The 20,029-nt window shown below is 38.0% G+C and overlaps 1 protein-coding gene across 1 annotated transcript in view; it reads left to right on the forward strand.

The window, feature by feature from the left end:
- The first annotated feature begins 9,519 nt into the window (after positions 1–9,519).
- Positions 9,520–20,029, forward strand: part of sh3bp5b (SH3-domain binding protein 5b (BTK-associated)) — a 60,561-nt gene continuing 50,051 nt past the window's right edge. Inside the window, exons 1-2 of the mRNA XM_041794238.1 lie at positions 9,520–9,870; positions 13,629–13,691. Coding sequence (XP_041650172.1) covers positions 9,793–9,870; positions 13,629–13,691 — 141 coding nt within the window. The 5' untranslated portion in view covers positions 9,520–9,792. The remainder of the gene's footprint in view (positions 9,871–13,628; positions 13,692–20,029) is intronic.

Here is a 20,029-nt window from a genome sequence, read left to right on the forward strand (position 1 = left end):
ATAAAGGAGAACACACAGAAAACACCCCTCCTGCTCTAGTGCTGTTGTCATCACTGAGAGTTAGCCTTCACCATTACATTTCCCTGAGGATAAGTGATAGAGGACAAATCTGATCAAATCTAAACCTGCTTTCTCAATCTTCAAGTGGCTTTAAGTCTCAAACTGTCTTTATATGCCTGCTGGTACAGAAAATACACCATTTCTCCCAGAAATTGTTGCAGTTACAAATGTTTTTGGTATACACGTGTTTATTGCCTTTATGTGCATTGGAACAGCACAAAAAATCAGAAGAAAAAAGACAAAATTGACATAATTTTACACAAAACTCAAAAAATGGGCTGGACAAAATTGTTGGCACCCTCAGCTTAATATTTGGTTGCACACCCTCGGAAAAAAATAACTGAAACCAATCACTTCCTATAACCATCAACAAGCTTCTCACACCTCTCAACTGGAATTTTGGACTCTTCTTTTGCAAACTGCTCCAGGTCTCTCAGATTTGAAGGGTGCTTCTTGCAACAGCAGTTTTGAGATCTCTCCATAGGTGTTCAATGAGTGTGTGTGTGTGTGTGCCATTTTAACCACAGTTCATCATTTCAAATGCCCATTGTTGCCAATTTCTGCCTATTTTTCTGCTTCAGTTCACTTATTTTTACCAGTTCAAACCACTTTTTCCAACTTTTTAACCCAGTTTCACCAAATGTGCCACCCATTTATGCCCCTTTTAACACTTTATATGCCAGTTTTTACCACTTAAACCTATTCTCACCACTTTTATCTAATTTATCTAATTTAACCCATTTAGGTCCCTTTAAAAATTTCACTACATTTTCCTCCAGTTTGTGCCATTTTAACCCATTCTAGCAATTTCTAACCCACTTTAATTCCGTTTTAAAGAACAAGTTAGAATAAAATCTGGATATCACAGCGTCACTTTACAGTGGGCCATTTTGCTGACCTCCATGGGCCCCAAAAAGCTCTCCCCTTTATGGGTGGCCTTGTCTGCACGTGTCTATTCTTGAATGTTCATGGCTGTGTTCAACCACCTTCAGGTCCCCGGTCTCTGGCACCTTTATTTTGGGGGTCGCGGGCTGAAAAGGTTGAGAACTACTGCTCTAGACCACATCCAGGCAGCTGACACTCTAACCCACTGCCTCCTACAACAGGAGAATAATTGAATTTAAACTGAAGGAACTGTCTCTTCTTCCTCTGTGAATACAGCCTCTGTCTGCACACAACACACCACACAGTGTCAGCAGTCAACATTAAGTTACATTAGCGGTTTAGCCATTTAGCTGACGCTCTCATCCAGCATTACTCACAATGAGAGGGGGTTAGTTTTACTTCTTAGATCACCAACTTTACAAGGAAGAATCCGTGTGAGGAGACAGATCCTAAGAGAAGACAATAAAGGGAAGTTTGGGTACAGAAGCAACAGAACTGTGTGAGAAATGCAGCATAAGTTTTCATAATCAGGACAGAACCTCCAGCTTCAGAGACCAGGAATCTGCTGACTGGCTGTTCTGCCCAAACGAGCCCACGTGAGGGCTGGAATAGTTCAAATGTTTGGAAAATTGCATCAATCTATCTCATTCTGCAATAAAAATGTCATGACTTATTCATTTTTCAAAACCTCTGTTGGGTCCACAGATAATGGCTGGAGCAATGCTTGGAAAAGTGTTACAACACTGAGGGTCTTTAACCGTGATCCAACACAGCACGCCATGAACTCAACCCTAATCCTGGTGGTCTGAAGTCTCATCTGATTGTCCTAAAATGACACTGAGGGTAAAATTGGGTTTCTTCTGCTAAAACAAACGCTGTTTTTCTTTTGATGCATTGACAAAAATTATTCAAGCACCATTTCAGTCTGTCGTTGATGATGGCGATGTTATTCTGTGCATCTGAAAATATAAGTGTGTTTCACAAATATCTGGGGATTCACAAACTAATACAGCAAACACAAACAAATGCACATCGTTTTTCTAACACAAAACCCGACTATCAAACAAATGCACATCGTTTTTCTAACACAAAACCCGACTATCAAACAAATGCACATCGTTTTTCTAACACAAAACCCGACTATCAAACAAATGCACATCGTTTTTCTAACACAAAACCCGACTATCAAACAAATGCACATCGTTTTTCTAACACAAAACCCGACTATCAAACAAATGCACGTCGTTTTTCTAACACAAAACCCGACTATCAAACAAATGCACAACGTTTTTCTAACTAACCATGGTTCAGAAATTAATACGGCATGCTTTGCGATTAAAAAGCTTTTTTTTTTTTAAATAATCATAGTATATTATTAAAAAAGCTACTTCATTATGGGTTTCAACAAACCGCTCTTGACTGGATTCATGCTTATTTAAATGAAAGAACACAATTGGTTTTTATAAATGGATCTTATTCCTCTCCTCTGAATATACAGTGTGGCGTTCCTCAAGGCAGTTGTCTTGGGCCTCTCCTTTATCTGCTATATACAAACGATATTTCATATGCTCTAGTCCGATCAAAAATGACGATTTTTGCGGATGATACTACTGTGTATGTACCGGGGTATTCATGTGTAGACATACAGACATCACTGCAGCAAGACCTGGAAACAATTAAGAATTGGGTTGACATGAACAAACTGGTACTGAATATAAAGAAAACAAAAGTAATGCTTTTAGGTTCTGTGAGGAAGAGGAAAAATCTGCCCTGTTTACAGCTTACAACAAATGGTACAGGATAGAACAAATAGATGAGACTAGACTGTTAGGTGTTCAACTTGATAGTCATCTGTCTTGGACACCACATATATCTAATCTATGTAAGAAGCTGGTTCAGACTGCTGTTATGGTTGGTAAAAATATTTACCCACAAAAATATTAAGACAAGTGACCCACGCTTTAATTGCAAGTCAGGTGAATTATTGTGCTGCTGTTTGGGGTAATGCTGGAGTAGGAGAAATAAGTAGACTCCAGGCTGCACAGAATAAGGCTGCAAGAATTATTCTGAGATGTCCAAATGATACTCCTATTGAAGAGCGATACAAAATACTAGAGTGGTCGTATATCAGGGATATAATAGCTAGAAACGTTCTTCAATTATTTCATAACTTACATGTTGAAAAGAAGCCAAGACTGTTGATAAGCAGGTTCCAGCAGGTGAAAGACAGACATTTAGTCAACACAAGAGCCGCTAGCACAAGCGATTATGTTTCACCAAGGACTGGGCTTGTAATTGATAAAAGGATGTTTTGTTTTCAGGCTGTGAAGTTATGGAATGGTTTACCTGATCTCATTAGGAACTTACCAGAAAAAACATTTTAAACAAAACATTAGGGGTGTTCTTTTAAGGAGTATTTACACTTTTTTTATTGCTACTGTAGGATTGTGGTTTGAGGGTATAGGTTTAATGTAATTTTATTGGTATAAGTTTTGTTTGTGTGTATAATGCCATCTATGTGTTGTATGTTTGTTTTTAGGGTTTGTGTTTGTTCTATATTGTATTATGTATGAGTTATACTGTATTGTGTTTTTATTATATTTTCGTAAAGTTTTTATGCTATGGACTCTTGGAAGAATAGCCCAAGTGGGCTAAAAGAGATCCAAATAAACAAACAAACAAAAAACAAACAAACTAATGGGAATTACGCAGACAGATGCCTTATCTTCATTGCCACTTCAACCCTTTTTTGCCAATTTTAATATATTTTTGCTGCTTGTTGCAGCATTTATTTGCAATTTTTTCCTTTTTTGCTATTTTCTGCCACTTTTCACCCATATAAGCTGAATTTAATGCCACTTAATGCTGCTTTTGCCCATTTTTTGCTACGTTTTTGCTGTTTTTTGACAATTTTTGCTACCTGTTACTTATTTATTTTGTCAATCCTTGCCAATTTTTGCACACTTTTTACGCAGTTCTGGCCATTTCATGTCTATTTTGCCCATTTTCATCAGTTTTTGCCACTTCTTGGTCATTTTTTCCACCTTTAACTTACAATAATATCCACTTTAACCCGTTTTTTTTGCCACTTTTCACCACTTAGATTGTGGCTCTTGCAAAGGTAATTTCAAATGGCTCTTTGGTTGAGCAGGGTTGAGTAACGCTGGATTACAATGCTGGGGTAGATGTTTAAAAAATGAACCCAGAAGAGGTCCCTGTCCTGGTGTGTTTTCAGAAACCTACAAAGGCCAAGAGACAAACTTGTTTTATTAAAAATACCTGCCTTTATGCGGACTAGTGAGCTACATCGGCAGCACAGTGAGGAAAGAAAAATATGGCATGCTTATGGCACGTTCTTTACAGCATTTAACAACATGTTCTTGTGTCTTCATGTGGAAACAGAGGAGGAAACGTAGATGGATATTTTCAAAAATATCCATCTACATTCAGTCCACAGGCCTTCAATTAAAACGTTAAAAATATAAAATGATATTTCAGCCACCATGTTGTTCCAAGAATCTAGCCACAAATAGCTTTATTTTCTATAAATCAATATCAGTTAGTATCCAGGAGACAGATTTTCCTGTCTGGATAAAGCCATCAGTCACAATGACAGTAAGACAGAGTGGTCAGGGTCTTTGGGTGGAGGTTTGGGAACATTTTAAGGACGCTGCAGTCTGTTTCTTCCTCTTCATAAATGATTTGGCGTTTCCTGTTATTCAGATAAATCAGCTGCAGCCTGTTGAAGCACACGGCATGCTGACGTGTCTCTGAATATCCTTCAAGCTTCGCAGGGTGTCAGTGTTTTTTCTTCTGTAATTTCTCAGTACAAATATGCACAGAGTGGTGGAAATACGACTTCACTTTCAGTCTTACTTTGAAAGACAGTCGTCACTTGATTTGTGGAGCTTTTGAAGTCTGCAGTAAAGGTCTAAGCTTGTTTACCGTCTAGGTTTTCTGGTTGTGATGAATTTTCATTTTGATGCCATGTGCTTTCTTTGTATTTCAAGCCAGATTTCCAGAGGCTTCATGTTTTTGTCTCGTCTGTCTAAAGCTCCATCTAAAATGTTTGTGTCTGAGGGTCCTTGATGTAAACAAGCACTTTGTGCTCCTTATGTAACCGGAGTAACGTAACCTCAGGCTCTGGTCCTTCCACTCTGTGATTCTGAGTTCTTTCTCCTCCAGAGAGCGCGAGGAATGAAAACAAAAGATGCCATGGCTGATGCTGGCGTGTTGAGAGACAGCGTGTACAAACACTGAGTCCATCTTCTTTTCTGAAGCATTTTCAGAGTGATATGTTTTGTGTTCATCCAAGAAAAGATGAAAGGTTGACCTTAGGCATTCAGTTATTCAGCTCAAGATAAATTAGAATGTTGAATCAGTGCAGGATGCACATTTAGAGTGCTTTCCCATCAGGGACCAAGGCCTGTATCTGACTATACTGGAACAGGGAGTTCAATTTCACATGGTCAAAGAGATGCAAGTGTACTGGAACTGGGAACTGGACCCTCGCCTGCTTGGAAGTGGTTTCAGTCATGATTCATGTGAGCTTGTAAGGCCATCAATAATAGCCTGCAGGATGGACTCAACTGTTTTGCGAGGAGCAATAACTGATGCTAATAGGTGGTTGCCATGGCTGTTTCTTCTTCTTTGTTCTTCTTGGTGGATTTTAAACCAGCTGCATGCACACCATCACCTTCTGTATGCACAGGTGTGCTCTGGCACAGAACAAACGTGAATGCATCTTACCTTTTCGAAAGTTATATTTGGCACCAGTTTAGCTGAGCTGGTAAAGCATAATGCTGTAGACCTCAGAATCCATTACAAACAGCTCAAAGTGGATACAAAGATATAAAGGCTCAAGCATCATGGTTAACTTGATTAAAGACGGCATGTCTTTGCTTCACAGCCAGACTTTGCTGTATGTTTATACTGAGATTGAAATTCCCCTTAGAACAATGATGTTGCATGCATCATTTAACCTTCTGAGACCTGAGCTTTTGTGTGGAAAGCATTTTTAATTTCTCCCGCCCTTGGCCTAATCGGGATAATTTGGACCTCTCGAGTTTGAAAGCTCAACCTTGACTTTGAACAGGAATTAATTTTGACCACAAATGAAGTCAAAAATCAACAAAAAAAAAAAAATCCTAAAATTCCAAAGAAACCCCCTTAAAATATCTGTGAAAAGTTCTGAAAATACATTTTTATTATAGTTTTTTATTATTAAAGTGTCACATATACACACCTAAATTTCTTTAAATAATCCTCAAATGTTTCAGTGAAATTTTACCACAAAGCCAAAATTTTAATGACCCCCTCCCCACATTCGATTTACATTCCTGGAAAAATTCCCCCAAACCTACAAATATATTTGCCAAAATTCCATGAAAAATGATGGAAAATTCCCCCAAATATGCCAACTAATTCCCTGAAAATTCCATTAAGTTCTAGAAATTTTAAAGGACACCTCGTTTCCCAATTCCCAATCAAATTCCTCCAAATAAAAAATTAAAGTCCCAAGTTTCCATGAACATACCTAAAAGTTTTGATGCAAAGTTTTCCAAAAAAAAAGTCAAATAAAATTTCCCCAAAATTACAAATATTTTCCTGAATTTACACAAAATACCACCCTCAAACAGTCATCTGTGTACCCACCCCACCCCCCAAAAAAATCCAAATTTTTCATGCTATTATTCAGACTTTCCAATCCAAAAACACTTCCAAAGAAGCTCTCAAAAATATACAAAAATAGTCAAAACTTTCCATGTAAATTCTGGACATGTTCCAAGTTATATTCACTAAATTCACAATGAAAATTCCTGAAAATTTGTTGGCAAATTCTCCCAGTATTTCAAACGAATAACTTAAATTTCAATGGACGGTGCAGAAAATTTTCTCAAAAATTCTACTGGTAGAAAATTGCACTTATGTTGTCAGAAGGCCAGGAGGTAAAGTCCTCATACGTGCATGCAGGGTCTTAGGAGGAACATGGAAACTCCCTTCACTGCAGCGCTTTGTTGGAGTGAAACAAGCTGACATTTTTGTGTGATATCAGCTAAATTGTATTGTTTTCCTCTTTTTGAAGCCCATCCGGGAAAACCAACAGACTTCAGTGTGTTCTCACATTTCAGATGAAATGCTTTAATGTTTTAGGAACCCATGACAAACACGCTTCTGCTGAACTTCAAACTCTTCAAGAAAACGTTGTAAACAAATGGCACCGCTTCCTGATTTGGGACATTCGTGCTGTTGAGAAGGAGCTAGCTGGATATCAATCTAAATTTAGTGTTCTGTTGGCTTCCTCAGCTGAGGACCTCCAACTGGGACGGTTTGTGGCTGAATGTGAAGCGACTGGTGTGAGGCCACGGTCCTCTGCTGGGAAACGGTGGATTGCGCCCTCCGGGCAGGGAGGCCAGGCTTTTCACCAAATTAAGGCAGTCAAGTACCTCAGGGTCCTGACTACTTAAGGGGACAAAACTATAATAGGAGCACCTGCTGTAAAACTTTGGTAACTAAACACAGTTTAAAATTCCTTAAATATAACCTTTATGCAACTCAATCATTGTCCCTAATCATGTTACATGTCACTCCTCAGAAAGGTTTCTGTCTAAACGAAATTATCTTCATGGCGGCTCTCTTGAGGGATGTTTTTAGGAACACTCATTGAAGTATTTCCTGCTTCACAAAAGGACATTATCTATATACGAGGCAGAGAAAGTTACGATTACTTCCATGAATTGTAACCCTGGAGCATTTTATCTTTCCTGGACAATCACAGAGAGTGTTATAGAACATGTAGACACACACAAACATGATTACATGACCTGGATTCAACACAAAGAACAGGGAGTGTACAGAGAAAGAGTGGTGGGAATGATACTGCCGTCTATCAAAGTAAATGTGAGATGACTTTTTAAAACTGTAAAGAAGAAAATCACAAATTTAATTTAGAAATCAACCATGCTGTTGGTTTTCAGATTTATAAAAACAGACAATTCTGATTTGTAATGTTTACATGCATTTTAGTAGTATAAGGGTACAGAATGTTAAAACATAGACGGGCCAAAGCCTTCTAACAAACAGCTGCAATGCAACCACACGTCAGTCAAGTTAACTAAAAACGTTATCATGCTTAATTATGCATCACTGCTTCAACACCGACGCCTGTTTGCTACGTTAGCTATGCAGTTAACGTTATTATGTAAGCCAATACTACTTTGATAGCTTTAGCTAAAATAGCTACACTAGCTACACAGTTAATGTTACTTTGTAAGCAAATACAGCTTTGTTAGCTTTAGCTGAAATAGCTACACTAGGTACGAAGTTAACGCTACTATGTAAGCCATCATAGCTTTGTTAGCTTTAGCTGAAATAGCTACACTAGGTACGAAGTTAACGCTACTATGTAAGCCATCATAGCTTTGTTAGCTTTAGCTGAAATAGCTGCAGTGGTGATGAAGTTAACATTACTATGTAAGCCAATGAAGCTTTGTTAGCTTTTGCTAAAAATTTCTTTGTTAGCTTTAGCTATAATAACTACACTAGCTACGTAGTTAATGTTACTTTGTAAGCCAATAAAGCTTTGTTAGCTTTTGACAAAAAATTGAAAAAACATAAAATCTAAAAAAGCCATAGCCCATGAGTCCCTTGCCTTTAAACCAGTGATACTCATAGTGACGTGTGATTAGTTGTGGCTCTTTACTGTCTTCATTTTAGATATTCACCCAGAAAACCTGAAAAAAGGGAAACATTTTTGCCCCTTTTAACATTTTTTGCCAATTTCACCCATTCAAGCTAGCTTTTGTCATAAAATATCACTTGTTTCCTTTTTTTTAATTCAATTTTTGCCCCTTTTCACTATTTTTTTGGCACTTTTCACCCATTTAAGAATCCTTTGCCATTAAATACCACTTGTTTCCTTTTTCCCCCATTTTGCTTTTTCTTTTTGCAATTTTTTTCCCATTTTTGCTGTTTTTCACCTTTTTTGCCACTTTTCACCCATTTAAGCTGCCTTTTACCATTTAATACTACAAGTTTCCTATTTTTTGCCCATTTTTGCCACTTCTTTTAGCCAGTTTTATCCCATTTTTGCCCTTTTTACCATATTTTGCCCATTTAAGAATCCTTTTGGCACTAAATGCCACTTGTTTCCCATTTTTTTGCCTCTTTTTTGCTAGTCTTGACTGCATTTCCCCACTGAAGTCAATTTCTGCTCATTTTTTGCCTTGTTTTTACCACTTTTGGACCATTTTTGCCACCTGTAACTCATTTTTTGTAACTTCTCACCCACGTTTGCTACCTTCTGACTCCTTTCCCACTTTTTTGCTACTTTTTGACCATTTTTCCACTTTAAACTTCGTTTTATTGCCACTTAAAGCAGTTTTCACCACTTCGATTGTGGCTCTTGAGAATGTATTTTTCATTTGGCTGTTTGGTTGAGCAGGGTTGAGTAACACTGCTTTAAACCTGTCCTAAAGGGCCCTTGCTGTGGAGTTTCACCGCTGTGAGGCACTAATCGTCCCTCATACAGTCTGCAGCCTCTCAGAGGAGGCGTTCCCGGACCGAGGCAGAGCTCGGTCATCTCAGCTCTGAGTTCAGTGTGGAGGGAGAGCTGAGCAAAGACAGACATCACCGCTGCTGCTGCTCAGCTCTGCTGGAGATAAACCAGGATGTCCATCCTCTGAAAACCACCATTTAAACCAGTTTAATCCGACCTGGGGACATTACCGAGGAGGGGGAATCTACCGCGTGGCTCCCGGTGGGGACAGATGAGTCTGCGGTTTTTCTCAGCCCGTTAACGTGCGTCTTTGTTCGGGGTGACATCCGTGACACCTTCACACCTCCGACATGGATCAATCAGAGAGGGAGAGCAGGTCAGACGACGAGACCGAGTACGAGGACGAGGAGGTGGACCCCAGGATCCAGGTGAGTCACCTTTACGTCCTCACAGGATCGATTATTGGTTTATTGATCCGAGTTCATTGTGGTCCAGCCGGCTCGTCTGTCCCTGAGGCAGCTCAGAGAACAAAGTCAGACCATGATGCTGGCTCCGCTTTCCCCTCAGTTCTACACATTTAAGAACAAGAAACCGAATTTAACAGCCAGTTTGTGTGCCACTTAAATCCAGAATTAATCCAGTTTACGGTTTAACATCAAGATTATTTGTTAATCTGGTTTTGATCTGTGACAAATCCAGTCGATCCAAGGTTTATAAAGGCAGACAATAAGCTGGATTATGACTCCAAAGCTCCTTATAATTTGTTTTTAACAAAGAAACAAGCATTAATAGGAGTTAGCATGTAAATGCTCTTATTTTATTTAACAATTCAGGGAAATCTGCGACTATGCTGAGCCACTGAACATCAATTTACATGTTTTTCTAAATTAAAGAGCAATTATAAATAGAAAAAGGAAGTATAATGTGAAAAATATAGACTTGCAATAAAGAAAAATGGTGAACAACAGAAGAAATGACAAAGATTTAATATGTTATAAAGTAAATATGTGAGATTTTATTGTGCATTTCATCACTTTGTCTGAGGATCTTGTTAACTGATTGAGTATTTCTTCTGTTATATTTCTCGATTTTATTGTGAAAACACCAATCATCAATAACCCGCCTCTCTGGGCTTGTTCTACAAAAAGAAAATCATTTCAATTCAGCGGGCATTTCAATTCTCAAGTTATCAGGGCTTCTAGTATTATTTTATAGGATTTTGGTCCTAAATAATCCCATTAGAATTATAAAAACCCATTGAAAAGACAAAAATAGGAGTTGAAAATGTCAAAACATGAGTTAGAACTCAAAAAGATGACTTTACAAGTTTAAAATATGACTTAAATTTAAAATTGGGAGTCTAAAAGGTCAAAATATGATATAAAAAGTAAAAATTATTTATCAAAAATGTCAAAAAATAAGAAAAAAATTGAAATCATGAGTTTAAAAGTCAAAACATGGGATTGAAAAGCCAAAGTAAGGAGTTGAAAAGGTCAAAATATGAGCTAGACCTCAAAATAATGATTAAAAAAGTTAAAAATATGACTTAAATTTAAAATTGGGAGTCTGAAAGGTCAAAATATGATATAAAAGTAGAAATTATTCATTTAAAATGTCAAACTATGAGAAAAAATTGGAAATCATGAGTTTAAAAGTCAAAACATGGGATTAAAAAGCCACAGTAAGGAGTTGAAAAGGTCAAAATATGACTTAAATTTAAATTTGTGAATCTAAAACAAAAATGAAATATAAAGCCTAAATTATGAGTTGAAAGGTCACAATATGAAATGAAAAGTCAAAATCTTAAATTTGAGTCATAATCTTGAGATCTAAAATTTAAAATATGAGTGATTTTGGTCCTAAATAATCCCATTAGAATTTCAGAATGCCGTTGAAAAGGACAGTTTTGTCCTTTTAGGTTCTCTGTTAGCGGGGCAGTCAGATGCTTCCCTCCTTAGCGCCTTTCTGCTCTCACAGTGATGAAAAATGACTCCTCATTTCACCTCATCTGCACCTTGTGATACCAAACATTTCACTTTTTTAATGCTCTCTTTAGCTGCTGATGTCACGAGACCGTTCTTTATTTACATGGTTAAGCAAATGTTAATTTCAGTCTGCAAGTTCCTTGTTTCTTTCTGAATAAAAAGCAGGTTTTATCAGAGCAGGAAGTGAATTGCCTTTAGTTTGCAGCCTTATTTGTCTAGGACCATAACGACCTGGGAGACCTCTGACAGTTGGTCAATATCTGAGAGGACTTCTGTGTTTTTAGTGACCTTAAAATCGACCGTGTCTGTGATATGTACAGCAAACCTTTCAGGGCAGTTTAAAAGTCTGTGTGGCTTTTCTGCATCCTTTCACAGCCTAAAACGATAACAGAGACTGCACAGAGCTGTGTTTCCCTATTTCTTAGCCTGCGACCCCCTAAATCAGGGGTTCTCAACGTTGGGGTCGGGACCCCAGTGGGGGTTGCGAGACACTGAGAGGGGCTCTCCAGATGCTTAAAAAAAAAACTAAGAACATTTTAGATTACACTGTTGAAATTTTACACCAATTTTGCCAATTTTAACACATTTTTGCAACCTAAAACTCATTTTTTGTCCATTTTAAACCCTTTCCACCACTTTTTTTTCCAACTATTTTTGCCACTTCAAAAACAAATCTTGCATCTCTCTGCCTATTGTTGGTTATGTTGACACATTATTGCCACTATTAACCCCTTTAACCACTTTTTAAGCCACATTTCATAGTTTCATCTGCCCATTTTTGCCAGTTTCTGACCATTTCAACCCTTTTTGCCAATTTATATCAATTTTCACCAGATTTCACCAAATGTCCACCTATTTTTGCCACTTTAACCCCATTTCATCCACTTTTGAATCCCCTTTTACCACTAATTATGCCCCTTTTTGCCACTTTTAGCCATTTTTGCCTTTTTTTTTGCCACTTTTGTGTAATTTTTGGCATTTCTAACCCATTTTTGCTGCTTTTAAAATCTATTTTCACCACCTTTCCCACAATTTTTTGCCATTATTAACCCATTTTAGCTATTTTGGACATATTTTAATTCTGTTTTTAACAAAAAGATACACTTTAATAGGGCTACTTACTACACAAATGAATTAAAATTTGCTTCTTTGATAAGAGTGGTTATTATTCTGGTTAAATATAAATGACCAAAGCTTAACTTCACAGTGGGCCATGATTTTGCTGGCCCCCAGTTTGGCTGGACTCCAGAAAGCTCTCCCATTTCCCCCCCAATGGGCAGCCCTGTCTCCACATGACTATTCTTGAAAGTGCATGGCTGTGGCCACCTTCAGGTACAGTGGGGGTCCCCAGTCACTGGCGCCTTTATTTTTGGGGTTGCGGGCTGAAAAGGTTGAGAACCCTGCCCTAAATGACGGTGCCAGAGATGAGGGACCCCCACCGTCCCATGCTGAGATGGTTAAAGCACATGATGCTGCACACAGCCGTGCACATTTGTGAGAAGTTGTGCCTACATTTAACGGATTTTTAATCACTACTTTCATTTCAGTAGAACTGTCAGCTGATGATTATGGTCTTATTTTAAGTAATGGTATTTTTTATTTTTAAAATAATGGGTAAGAATATTGAAATCATGCCATAGACATGCATTAATCACAAGAAGCCACTGAGAATGAATGAGGATGTGAGGATTAGCTGTTTCACTAGTTCATCTACAGAATGTCAGGATGTATTCCAACATGTGTGTCACAAATAAGGCCAAAGTTAACTTCTCTAAACCATCCAAACCGTGAATTATTCAGCTTCCTGTCATGCTGAGCGAGAGCACAGCAAACATTTAGCAGGAAGCTGTGAACGTGAGTTTTTCCACTTGAAAATATCAAAGTAGTTCCTAATGAATTTTCTGCTCATCGACTCATGACCTCAGCGTCAAACACACATACAGTGTGTTTTCATGAAGCTGAGTCCTCACATTTCTAAGGAATAGTCTCTTCAGACTAAAGTGGTCGGTAATATTGAGGAGATCATGTTTCTGCATGGGTGTGTGTGATGCTCGATACTAAGTGTTCAGTACAGTTAATGTAAAAACACAGATCTATGTTTCTTTATGTTCTGTAACTCCTAACTCATTCCAGATGTTTCTAAATCCTCTCCTACATGCTCAGATACTGTCTGACATTCCTCCTCCTTATCTGTCTTCCAGGGAGAGCTGGAGAAACTCAACCAGTCCACCGACGACATCAACAGATGCGAGACGGAGCTGGAGGTCGGTGACTTCCACACGGAGCTGAGTGTTATCTGTGTGCACGTACACGCTTGTAACCACTGACCTTGCAGCCTGTTGTCCCTCAGTGTTGACTGACAGGCTGTAAAATCAAGCTGTCATTTCAAAGTCATGTCTATAAGGAAGCACTTTGGGCAAAAGCAGCAGATTCTTTCTGAATTACAGCTGGACCTTTGCTCCGTCTGCAGGCCAAACTGTTCTCATTTCACTCCATGTCAGCAGGTTCAAACTTACAGGGAATTAGTCCACATCTAGTTTTGTAGGAGTCATTTAAAGATTGTGGATCAATAAACCTATTTTGGCATTTAAAGCAGCTGCACTCAGAGCAATTTTATGTGAAGAAGCAGCCAAAGTTCGCACTTCTTCTTTGCCATAAAATCATGCATTCTCAGTGTGATTGAAGCTGATGTAATTCACAGCAGAGTTAGTGGCCATAAATCAATCTCACTTGCATAACTGATCTTTGAATCCAATTAAAACCAGTGAAGTCTGTTGGCTTACATTTATGTAGGTCAGCTGTAGTGTGTGAAACTTTATAGAGGAGAAAGTCCAGAGTCTTTTCAGGGTATGAATCAGGCTGCTGAGAGTGTTGGAGTTCATGGGTTTGTGTTTAAATACAGCTTTGTGGTAAATAATAGATTTTTTATACAGCCAGGAAATGAAAAATGGATTCATATAGAATAATTAGCAGCAAGTAGTAGAGTCATTTAATGTTTCTCTGTGATCTGGCTCCATCAGCAAGGACTTTAGAGGAAATAAGTCTACCTAATTTAGCATTTAAAGTCCTGAAAAATAAAGAAACATGATGCATATTTACCAGCATAAGCCTAGAGTCAGGATAAAGATGCTTAAGTTGTCAAAAATGTCAATATTTTTCAATGCAACATGGTTTTAAAAGGTATAATCTGTTATTTTAGTGAGGATGGTATTAGAAATTGTGGAAAAACTACATATTTTAAAAAGATAGGTGTACACCGTGCTCCAAATTATTATGCAAATTATATTTTTCTCTGATTTTCTTAAATAGTCAATGCGAATGAGTCAGTATAATTTTTAAGTCATCAACTATTAGAGCAGTGATACTTACCCTTTAGCTCTAGAGCCACATGTGGCTCTTTTGTGATGATTTGTGGCTCTTTAATGTCTAGATTTGAAACATTATTCCCCCAGAAAATTTTTAAAAGGGAAACTTTGAACTCAGAAATTATTCATTGCAAGTCACATTAATCAGTTTGTTTCCCTTTAATTGTCACCCTTATTTTTTGTCTGTATATTTCCATTCCCCTTATTTGCAAGTTTTTGCCCTTTTTCAATTTTGTGATACTTTTAATCAATTTTTACTGCTTTAAGCCCACTTTTGTCATTCTTTTTGCAACTTTTATCCTGCTTATTGCTATTTTTTGCCTTCATTGCCATTTTTTTGCCTTTTGCCATTAAATGCTACTTTTCCCTCTTTTTTGCCCCCTTTGCTGATTTTTGCCAATTGATTCCCACCTTTTGCTGCTTTTTGGCCATTTTTGCCACCCTTTACTAATATTTTGTCACTTATCACTCATTTTTGATGCTTTTCTCTCAGTTTTTGCCACTTTCCTCCCAGATTTTGCCATTTCACACGGGATTTACCGTTTTTTGCCACTTCTCTCCCAGTTTTTGACCATTTTTGCCACCTTTAACTAATGCTTAATGCCACTTTAACCCACTTTTGCCACCTTACATTGTGGCTCTTTTCAACAGTTTGGCTCTTTGGCTGAGCAGGGTTGAGTAACACTGCATTTGAGCATAATTCAAATTTCATTGAACCAACCTCCCGTTGATAACTATTTTTTTCAAACATAAAAAACTCAAAATGCACTGTTCCACATTATTATGCACAACAGAGTTTTAAAACATTTTATTGGTTGTAAAGAACTGAAAATGGTCATTTGTTGTATTTGCAGCTTTAGAAGGTCATATTTACTGAAATCAAAGCTATTTCAATCAAAAACATCTTAACAGGCCAAGTTCCATGTTAACATAGGAGCCCTTCTTTGATATCATCTTCACATTTCTTGCATCCATTGAACTTGTGAGTTTCTGGAGAGTTTCTGCTTGAATTTCTTTGCAAGACATCAGAATATCCTCCCAGAGCTGCTATTTTGATGCCAGAGCTGCTGCATGCATGCCTCACATCACCAAGTCCAGTTCAAGCATTGGATGGAGTGGAGGTAAAGAACACCAACACTGGACTGTGGAGCAGTGGAAACATGTTCTGTGGAGTGATGAATCATGCCTCTCTGTTTGACAGTCAGATGGTTATTGCTCCAGCTGTGAAGTTTGGTGGAGGAGGAATAATGGTATGGGGGTGTTTTTCAGGGTTTGGACTAGGCCCCTTATCTCCAGTAAAGGCCAATCTTAAAGCATCAGCAGACCAAGACAATTTGGACAATGGTATGCTTCCAACTTTGTGGCAGCAGATTGGGGAAGGCCTTTTTTTTTTATTCCAACATGACTGTACCCCTGTGCACAAAGTACTATAAAGACATGGTTTGATGAGTTTGGTTTGGAAGAACTTGACTGCACAGATTCTTGACCTCAACCACATTAAGCTCCTTTGGGATGAACTGGAATGAAGATTGTGAACATCAGTGCCTGACCTCATAAATGCTCCACAGATAAACGGGTACAAATTCCTTCAGAAACACTCGATAATTTTGTGGAAAGCCTTCCAAGAAGAGTGGATGCTGTTATAGCTGCAAAAGGGGCCAAATCCATATTAAATTACATGTATTTGAATATAGTGTCATTACAGTCTCTGCCAAAGGTTTGTTGCTTTGTGTAAGTATTCCCCCTTAAAGAAGTTTCTAGGATTTGGCATGAAGATTCGTGTCCCATTTCAGATGCAGACTCAACAGCAGCTCTGTGATAACATTTGGTGATCGCTGGGGTCATTTGAACTCATTCTTCCTCATCGACGGGCCGGTTTGATTCAACACTGACCAATTGTCCATCCTCAACTTGTCTGCCCTTTCTTTGTGGCTACGTGGTCCGTAAAATCAAGTCAAGTTGTTTTCAAGTTGGACAAAGACGGCTACTGTTCAGGACGATGACTGTCCGCTGTTTAAAGAGGGACAGAATTTTAAACCGTCACGAAATGTCACCCGTTTGATGTTTTCTTGGACTTTTGAAGATGGAGCCTGGTGGAGCTTTAGGAGTCAGGAGAGATAATTATCTCCTTCAATGATAAAAACAGTTGGGATTAGGAGAAATCAGTTTTACGCTACGGCTTGATTTATGCTCCTCTCTTAGTTTTTTTTTTCTCTTTAGAAGTAAAACCCAGGCTTGTCTCCTTATCAATTCATGCATCCAGCTGAAAAATGATGGTGGCAACCGAGACCATCAACTTCTCATCCACTAGGAAGCAGCTCCATGAGTGTAATGTCACCTTAAAGATATGAATTAGCCATGTGCTTTGGGACATTTTGCTAAGGACTTGAACTAATTGGTGGATAAAGAAATTAATCTGGAACACAATTGAATTAATCAACAATGGAATAATCGTGTCATGCAGCTCTGGTCTGACCAGGGGACGTTTTAGAGATAAGCATGTTGAAGACGTTATCTTGCTCTTGGGGTATTTTAAGGATGAACATCATGAAAATAATGATAGCTCTAATTGATTGTGAAGTATTTGCTGCAGTCAGAGCCTCTTCTGTGCACAGATTTCAGTCTTTATCTCACAGACATCCATGATGGATGGATTCTTATTATTTGACCTGATAGATTCCTGTTAAAGCCGAGTGTCTGAGCTCACTCTGCACATCCAACTCTGCCCACAGAAACATGCAAAGTGTTTAATCCTTTTACTGATTCCCCGCCAGGATTAATCTCCCACCACAAAATCTTTCCAAATGTAATCTCCCCCCTTAAATTCTTTCCAAATGTCCCATTTTCCACTTGAGTTTGAGCTGTCTGTAATTTTGGGTTTAAATGAAAGCGTTCATGGAGCTGATGAGAGGAATTGGGGAGTGTGACTGGAGTAATAATGAGCTGATAGTCATGGGGGCTTCAGTGATGTGAAGAAGCTAATGCTCTCCCGTATCTGTGATGTCAATTGAATTAAATTTAGTGGATAAACACCAAACATAAGGCCTCAGGGTGCTGACAAGTTGACAAGGTGAAGTGCGTCATTGGGTAGAGAGGACGGAGACTCTGCAGTGCAGTCTGCATCAGCATCACCACATCAGAGAGAGAGAGGAGAGGACAGAGAGGGGTAGAGGACAAGATCTGCATTCATGCCTCTGTTTAAATCAGTTTTATAAGCTGCATTTATCACAATAGTCTGCTGTGGAGCGGCGCAGCCTTCCTTACGTAATCATGTTTTTGGAGATGTTTGTGTTAGACCATGATGCTGAGGTGAAATTGCTGACCTTGACACTGTTCAAATCAAAAATTGACAAACTGTGCTGCAACCCTGGCATCTTTGATAAAGAAAGTCTCCAAGTTTCAAAGGTTTCATACACTCTTGTCCTCTAAATTGAAATCGGCACTTTAAACCCCACAGTCCTTGTTTACCCTGATTCTTCTGATTCCACTGTATAAAGTCCCAGTCCTGCACAGAGCATCACAACCTCCACTGTTGAAAAAAAAGCCGATGTAGGCAATAAGCTGTGGTCTTTGAGTGTCTCAGTCCTTACTCCTGTTGTGTTTTTCATGAGTACCATTCAGTTTGGATTAAAGATTGCCCACTCTTCCTGGTACAGGGACTTGCATACTAATAAACACATAAATGTTGTTGTCACTTTTAGAACCATTTCTCCAACAGCAGTCAAAGATATTTTGCTCAACAAGCTCCAAATGCAACCTCAGTGTGTGGTTAATGATGTTGGGATGCACAATATTTATGACATCAGGTGGGTTTAGCCTAGAAAAGTTGACTATTGGTTTACGCAGATGTGAAAAATCTGTGCTGATTATTAGGGTTGATATATCAGTTATAAATAATAACGTATCTGCAATAAATATTGTTCTACATTGACTGTAAATACCTGTCTGTATTGGCTATAGATATCTGCCTATACCAACTGTAAGTATTGGCTATACATACTGGCCTATTTTGACTATAAATATTAAACTAGGTTGGCTATAAATACTAGCCTATATTGACTGTAAATATCTGCCATTATTGGCTACGAAAATAAGCCTATATTGGATGTAAGCACTGGCCAATTTTGACTGTAGACTAGCCTAGATTGGTTATAGATATTAACCTGTTTTGACTGTAAATATTGGCTGTAAAAACTGGCCTATATTTGCTGTAAGTATTGGCCTCTGATGGCTGTAAATACCTTCCTATTTTGGTTGCATGTATTGGCCATAGATATTTATCTATTTTGACTGTAAATATAAGCCTAACTTTGCTGTACTATTAGCCTATTTAGTTGTAAACACTTGCCTGTATTTGCTGTAAATACCAGCAAATTTTGGCTGTAAATACCACCCAAAATTTGCTGTAAATATAAGCCTTTGTTGGATTGAAATGTCCTGTATAGACTGTAATATTGGCATATATCAACTGTTTATATTCATCCATTTTGGCAGCAAATATCAGCCTACATTTGCTCTAAATACTAGCAAATATTAGCTGTAAAGATTAGCCCATTGTTGGATTTAAACATCAACCTATATTAGCTGTAAACATTGGCCTTTGTTGTATATAAATATCATCCTGTATTGGCTGAAAATATCATCCCACATCTGCTGTAAATATTGACCTATTTTTGCTGGAAAAAATGGTTGAAATTGGCTGTAAACATTGGCTTATTTTGGATGTAAATATAGGCTTATTTTTTTCATAAATATAAGCCTAAGTTTGCCGTAAATATTGGCCTATTTGGCTGTAAATACTAGCCTATATTGGCTGTAAAAACTAGCCTACACAGACTGAAAACACATGCCTTTATTTGCTTTAAATACTAACATATTTTGGCTGTAAATACCACCCAAAATTTGCTGTAAATATTAGCCAATTTTGGCTGTAATATTGGCCATTGTTGTAATTAAATACTTAGCCTTTATTGGCTGCAATATTGGCATATATCGACCGTCAATATTGGCCTTTATCAGCTGTAAAAATTCACCCATTTTGGCTCCGAATAGCAGCCAAAACATTGGCCTTTGTTGCGTTTAAATATGATCCTGTATTGACTGAACATATTCTATATGAGCTGTAAATATTCACCCTTTTTTTGCTGGATATTTACAGTATAAGTTGTAAATATTAGCCTTTGTTTGCTCATATTGGCACTAAATATTGGATGTAATTATTGGCTTATACTGACTGT

Source organism: Cheilinus undulatus, linkage group 8 (assembly GCF_018320785.1).
Source record: "Cheilinus undulatus linkage group 8, ASM1832078v1, whole genome shotgun sequence".
NCBI lineage: Eukaryota > Metazoa > Chordata > Actinopteri > Labriformes > Labridae > Cheilinus > Cheilinus undulatus.